The sequence below is a fragment of the Sander lucioperca genome, chromosome 2 (genome assembly GCF_008315115.2).
Source record: "Sander lucioperca isolate FBNREF2018 chromosome 2, SLUC_FBN_1.2, whole genome shotgun sequence".
Classification (NCBI taxonomy): Eukaryota; Metazoa; Chordata; class Actinopteri; order Perciformes; family Percidae; genus Sander; species Sander lucioperca.
In genome coordinates, this window is record NC_050174.1 from 48,563,706 (window position 1) to 48,571,205 (window position 7,500).

Below are 7,500 nucleotides of genomic sequence, written 5' to 3' on the forward strand. Positions count from 1 at the left end.
GATTTATTAACAAATCCCTCTGTAAATATCTTCAGAATACTACTAAGTGTATAACTGGAAAGCTTGGTGTACATAGGTGCTACACAGGCTGAGATGTTTATACTGGAGAATGACAAAAAACTCATTTTGAGAAAACAGCATTTAAAGATTTAAATAGTGGAATTTAATACATTTCTATTGGAAAACATTGCTCAAAAACAGAATAAATGCCCAGGCCCTTAGTAATAATAATATAACATATTTCAAGCTCATGAAAACTGATTATTTAATAACATGGCAGGCATATAAGGCCTACAAGTGCAGTAAATCAATTAATTAACATTAGCGTATCGTGTACAAAGTTGCCGACAAAACCCACGCTGGACAGAAAAACTTGTATGGACACAGAACAAGACCACCAGCAGCTGTCACAGCTTTCTAAATTCTAATTGTCCATTCCAGCACCATATGTAGGTCCCTCTGACATCTCTTGCTGGTGCCTTTTCACTTTCCTGTCTGTGCTCACAAGTTTTCGCTTGCGTTTTGCACTTGCAGACTGAATGGCGTTTGCTTTGGACACCCTGAGCAGGTCTGCCTGCTTGATGGTGTTCACTGTAACAAGTGTGCTCTCCAGCCATAGGTTTGCCATCACATTAAGCATAGCTGAGGCACCCTCATTAAAAGAGGAGATGGCCATGCTTGCCGCTGCCTCAACCCTGTTCTTGCCTACAAAAACTGTTTTGGGGCAGCGGGCCCATATCACCGAATTGAGGCACTCATTGGCATTTTGTGTGCCACCATGCTGCATTCTTTGCAGCAAGCTGTCGCTTGACATGTGGTGATAGATAGGGAGAAGTTTCTGGCCCACCTCGTGGGATAGGTAATTTGCAGCATGTCGTGTGTGGCTTTTGGGGGTCTCATCTTTGTCTTCTGCCCTCCGATACCAACACCAAGATGGATTGCACCTAGTATGCAATGGTGTTTCATCTGTTGACATGCAGTGGAGAAGACCTGCCCATATCTCTGCTTTCATTGCATCCAGTGACCCCTGGTTATTCAAAATTGCCCCCCTGTAATAATTTTGCAGTTTTTTGCATTTCTTTGCAGTCAGTTTCCCCAAACCCTTGCCTCCCAATTTGCGCTCGGCACTAAATTTTCTGAGCGCTGTGCCCATTCTCTTGTGAGCATGGTTTATACACTCCAACTTTACAATTTCATGCCCAGGGTATGGGTTCACTGACAGTACTTCCTTAAAAGCAGAGCTATCCCCATCTGATAGCATCTCCGTATACCGCAGCTGGTGGCGACTGACTGATCTGGCCCACATTCTCTTTGCTGCCTCCTGCTCCATTGCCTTACTAGACCCTGTGAAATTCTTTGCACAGTCAGTGTGCATCTCCCTCCAGCTGTCAAATTCCTCCACAGTAATCTTCCCCTCATTCTTGGCACTTTGCTTTAGGACACAAGCATGACAGTAAGATGATAAGACCTCAAAGTCAATGACCAGTCCTGTAAGAATGTCAATACAAACACCAATGCCATAATGGGAAGTGAAGCCTCTTTTTTGCCAGGTGCCATCAAAAGAGACACCAATGTTAATTACAGCATCAGCATCCTCCCTCAGCAACTCTGCAAACTCTGGATCAACGTCTGCATAGGCCTGCCTGATCTGCTCCCTTGTCTTGTGCAGGGACTCCAATCCTCTCTCAATTTCCGCCACTAAAATAAAAATGCATGTTGTGTCAAGGACTGTTACTTTTTTGTTGAGTTTATTGATACAGTACATTTATTTTCACTTGAGTGGCAAAAACCTGATTTCTTTTGGCAAGGACCAGGGAGTAGACCATGCAGTCATAGCAGCAAATTGGACAAGCAAACCGTAAATACCTATAAAAAATAAGGCCATCCTATAATGTAATACTATCACAACAGATCCATAATTGTGCGTGCGTGCAGGTGTGTGTGTGCGTTGGTGTGTCAACCTGACTACAAGAGCGTGGACTCGACTGCACCACTGAAGCTTGAAGTGTGTGTGTGTGTGTGTGTGTGTATGTGTACAAGCATGCATGATGTCCCCTCTTTATCTCTCTCTCTCTCTAATTGATAAAATAAATATATATTCTTCAATGTCCATAAGTTGATAAGGTTCCATTATTTCAATTGTTTTTGCCACTGAACTGAAAACTCAAAAGTTGTACTGAAAAAGTAAAACTGACCAATACAACACAATGAATGCGATGACATTTTATTCTACTGTTACAAATCCATCCTTGTTCCATCCATGAAAATATGTTCACTGTTACAACAACACTATGATAAAATGTAAGACCTCCAAAATCAACATCAGCTGTCCCATCCCTGTTTCCAAAGCCTACCTGTCACTCTCTTGTCATGCCTCTGGTATGTTTTCAGGTGAAGGGAAGGGATCCCCAACACCTTGCTGACCTTCCTCAGTGCAGCATATCCCATCCCTAATTCATGGGCCAAAAGCACCATGCGGACATTCACATCAAAAGCAACATCAGCTCTCGTCTCGCTTTGCAGCCGTGTGGATGTGTAGACACTTCGCCTATACCCACTCTCTCCTTTGCAATTACTGCACTCAAGAAGTAGACTGCTACAAAAGCCATGGTTCACTGGATCAATGTTAATAACTAGATCCGATGCAGCACAATTAGGGCACAACAGATCACTTATTAATTCATTCAGACGTGCGACATGCATTATCAGCCACTGCTGTGTCGCACAGTCAGTGTCACTGTCATCAAACCCCCCCCCGGTTTCCCATCGACAGCTTACGGTCAGATGTGCTGCTTCCTGATGGTTTTTCAGCTAATCCATCCGATTGCTTTTCCTTTTCACATCTTGCAAAGCGCAATTGCTGCTTTCTTTTCCTTGACAGTTGCGGTGTTTGCAGCATTTTCGGAGGTCCCGCGGTAAGCTAAACACGGAAGTGTCAGAGTCCACCACGTGATGCGTCCGAGCGAATCACGTTCACAGAAACCAGCAGTAGCCAATGAGATTTCGTCATTAGCTTTAAACCCCCCTTTGGACATTGACGATTGGTTACTGATAGAAAGGAAATGCCCATATTTGGGTTACATAGCGTTGTGCTGGAGACTCAGAGCTTTACAACGATACCGGTCATGACAGACTTCAGTAAACAGGCGAAACTCGGCATGTCGCGTTAGAATGCTAACTTCTTGGTAAATTCGGGAGAAACGTACTGCCGTAAGTAAACAAAATGTAATAAAATAAACATCTTAATGTATGTTTTCAACATTTTCTTTATAGCAGCTTGAAAGAACACATATTGAAGGAGTAAACTAGCCCAAATCCTATCCTAACAGATAGAGTCCTAACTGATAGAGTCCTAACAGATAGAGTCCTAACAGATGGAGTCCTAACAGATAGAGTCCTAACAGATAGAGTCCTAACAGAGAGAGTCCTAACAGAGAGAGTCCTAACAGAGAGAGTCCTAACAGAGAAAGTCCTAACAGAGAGAGTCCTAACAGAGAAAGTCCTAACAGAGAGAGTCCTAACAGATAGAGTCCTAACAGATAGAGTCCTAACAGAGAGAGTCCTAACAGAGAGAGTCCTAACAGAGAGAGTCCTAACAGAGAGAGTCCTAACAGATAGAGTCCTAACAGAGAGAGTCCTAACAGATAGAGTCCTAACAGATAGAGTCCTAACAGATAGAGTCCTAACAGAGAGAGTCCTAACAGATAGAGTCCTAACAGAGAGAGTCCTAACAGAGAGAGTCCTAACAGAGAGAGTCCTAACAGAGAGAGTCCTAATAGATAGAGTCCTAACTGAGCTTGTCTACAGTTTGAGGGTTATATCTCTCTTTTCTTCTTTCTTCCCTTAAGTTACCAGACTAGCAATGGCGAGACCATTTTAGGCGAAGAAAATGTTCCAATTAACGGAGGTTAAACCTCCCTACTCACCTGTCTGTCTGTCTCTAACCTGTCTGCCTGTCTTTCTGTCTGTCTGTCTGCAGGTTGATGGCAGTAGAGGAAGAGCTGAAGAAAGATCACTCTGACATGCAGGCTGTGGTCGACTCCAAACAGAAGATCATTGAGACACAGGTACCTGTCTGTCTGTCTGCAGGGTTCGTACGGGTGCTTGAAATCCTTGAAAATGCTTGAATTTTGAGGTTGTGTTTTCAAGGTTTGAAAAGTGCTTACATTTTGGATAAAATGCTTGAAAATGCTTGAAATTGTAACTGTATTTGTTTCACAACAAATACCTATCTGACTGAATAGATCGTTTATTAAATAGAGAAATACAAAATGTTGGAGAGCTTAATGTGAAACCTGCTGGCTCGTGCATGTGTGACTGTGATCTGCCCGTCTGTTTCCATACGTGACTCCGCCCCCTGGACAGTCCTATCCCCTGACCAGTCGGATATCCTAACCTTAACTACTCGAGGTAAAATGCCTAACCCCAACCAATCAGGCTGCTTCGTAGGCCGGGTCTTGGCGTGGCCATAGTGGGATTCGTAATATCGCCAACAGGTTGCTGTTTCAATGAACGTTGGCTGGAAGATGAAACATACAAATGATGGATTAAACGGGGACAAACCCCAGGGTAAGACTTTTCAAGTTAGCCAACTGAAGTAGCTAGCCTACTGTACATGTTAGTGCCTATTTGTTGACGCTAGTAACTGCTAGCTAGGAATTGGCAGGCTAAGTGACTGAGAGTACATGGTGTGATAATGTAACGTTAGTGTAACCGAGGCTTTCTAATACTGTCTAGACTCAGGTCTGGCTGTAAAATAAAGACACGGGCTTCCAACGCTGGAACCAAGACGCCACTGCACGTCTCACTTTATTCAACCCCGACACCATTTTCCCGTCACTTCCGTTTTTCCCGTCACAATAAAAGCTCTATGTTAGTGTAACACCTGTCCCATGTAGCTATATAGTCTCTGGTGTAGTAGTACTATGGGAAGGCGGCTGGGTTCTTTGTTTCCTTCCTTTAGATGGCGCTATTACCTGTACTAACTAATGCTTGTTAGCAATCTATGTTTCTCAATAATATTAAAATAACTGGCGGTGCCTCCAATATGAATTAGGTAAGTTAGGTAAGTTTTGTGTTTGTGATTACTCTTTTAAATTGTACCTCAGAATGAAACCTCTTGTACCACAATCTAAGACCCAACAAGTATACTTTAAATACAACATCCCAGATAAGGGAATTTATTTAGTTAAAGTACAAAAATAAAATGCATACACATTTATGGTGTTATTAAAAAAATAAACACAAGTGAGGCCAATACAAATACACAAAATACTCCCTTTTTTATGACACACAAAATAATATGTTGCCTCAATATAGCTTTCAGAGTATATTATAAATTGTTACCTCTGCTTAGGTTTCAATTAAACAAATGCATAAAACCTTTTGACATGTAAACCTCAATAATTATCTGTGGGCCCACACTCACACATTCATACTCAGCATCAAAATACAAAGAAAAGAAAACGCTGTCGCAGGCCTGAGTCCAAGCTCGGGAGCCTGGAGGCCTGAAACGGTGACGGCCGTTTCACTTGTTTACACAAGCAATAAAATAAAATGCACGTGCAATATACTCAGTACTCACGAATCCTGGTGATGGTCAAGGGGATATATGGAAACAGGCGAACTTGGCGATGGCAGCAGGCAGATCACCGTAGAAACCACAGCAGGAAGATCACCGGAACAGAAACAGCAGCAACAGTCTAGATCTCACCAGCAGGATGGAAAACCGCTATCTGTGTCCCAAAGAGCTTCCCTGATCCTCTCTCTTTTACAGTCCCAAACGTCCGTCTCCTGAATCAAATACATTAACTGAGTAAGCAGGTCCATACACTATTTCACGGCAAATTAGCGGTAGTGTGTCTCAAACAATTATTTCACATGCAAAGCTAACAATACGAAAGCAATGCTAATAACAATTGTGCTAATGCTAACGGTTATTCACAGTTAGTAACACAGTAGGTGATTTCATACTACAACACTTAGTTACAGCATATAAAATCACACACTCATGTATATTTACCTCTTGTAGATTCCAAAACACAGCATAAGTGGTCGTCAGCCTCAGTAGTGGATAACACTGTCCTTCTACAACCTACTAAAGCTCACGAAGTTTGTTCGCTTAGTGACTCTCTCTCTGGCTGTATCACTCAAACAGGAATCTCTGCATGTTACAACTAAGCCCCGCCCCTCTACATGGGATTGTAATTACATTGGCTGATAGGTGATGACCCCCCCAAGAAAATTAAAGAAAGACGATGATTGACATATTAGGCTGCTAACAAGTTGAGCTGTGTGGCTGATTACACGTGTTGAATCATGTACACTTCACTCAAACTACAGTCAATTGCATGCACTTCAAACTTTGACCTTGTAAACTGTAAATATAACTTACTTTTTAAATGTTTTATTAATGTTAACCATTTTAACATATATATGGCATTAACTTATATTTTCTTCACCATATTTATATATTTATACTGCATTTAAATAATTTCAATGACTGTTTTAACTACTTAACTCCCAATATCTAAATGAAATTTAGCCAGGGCTACATTAGCTAACTGCAACTTCCTCTTAAGCCTCAACTGAGAGGTTACACAATGAAATACCTTACATTAGTATTGCATGTCCGTTATGGCACGTTCATTTGTGAAATGTGCAGTGAACATAGCCAAAGTTACATATCACAGTAACTGTAACGTTAACTACCCAAAAATTAAAACCTGCAAACGTTAGCCCAGTGCATAACAACAATCGTTGATTGTTGAACAGACATCGTGTTAGATGGAGTGTCATACAAGTAGCCTACTGTAAGGTTGAGGATGGCCTTATGCATTATTTACACTGCTCTGTTCCAGTAGATACATGTATATGTCTTGGCAATTAAATACGTTTTTTTTTTTTTTTAAGATTATTTTTTTGGGGCTTTTTCCCTTTATTACATAGAGACAGTGGAGAGAGAGATGGGAGATGATACGCAGCAAAGGGCAGCAGGTCAGATTCGAACCCGCGCCTGCAGGACTCAGCCTACATGGGGCGAACGCTCTTACTGGGTGAGCTAGAGGCCGCCCCATATATACATATTTATCAGGCAGGTGCCTGTTCACGGTCAGAGTCTTCTGGGTTAAAATGGGATTCCAGGTTGTTGTTGTTGTTGTTGTTGTTGTTGTTGCACTGTCTCAGATTTTGTTCAAACCTTGTCTATATCAAGAATGTGTCCCAAAACCAAGGCCTGTCAAATATTTCTGATCAAATCCTATGTCTTCATATTTTCAGCCCTTGAAATTACTTCAGTTTTACAGCCTGGAAATCACATTATCTGGGAAGCAATATTTGGACATTAATATAATGAAAAGTATTATTATTATTATATTAGTATTATTATTTAATATTCATAGGCAGCCCAAACTTTGTAGGGTGGAAGACAAACATATGTTCAGTCATATCAATATGACTGAACCATTACAAGTTTGTATGGCATGCCCTAGATTTGGAAAA

At 41.5% G+C, this 7,500-nt stretch overlaps 2 protein-coding genes across 9 annotated transcripts in view; one reads left to right on the forward strand and one right to left on the reverse strand.

Moving 5' to 3' along the window:
• LOC116056993 (scavenger receptor cysteine-rich type 1 protein M160-like) overlaps positions 1 to 7,500 on the reverse strand; it is a 1,012,348-nt gene that overhangs the window by 172,548 nt on the left and 832,300 nt on the right. The window lies entirely within an intron of this gene.
• dab2ipa (DAB2 interacting protein a) overlaps positions 1 to 7,500 on the forward strand; it is a 47,517-nt gene that overhangs the window by 38,878 nt on the left and 1,139 nt on the right. For both annotated transcript variants that reach the window (XM_035999040.1, XM_035999041.1), the window contains one exon: positions 3,980 to 4,067. In XM_035999040.1, the coding sequence (XP_035854933.1) occupies positions 3,980 to 4,067 (88 nt within the window). The remainder of the gene's footprint in view (positions 1 to 3,979; positions 4,068 to 7,500) is intronic.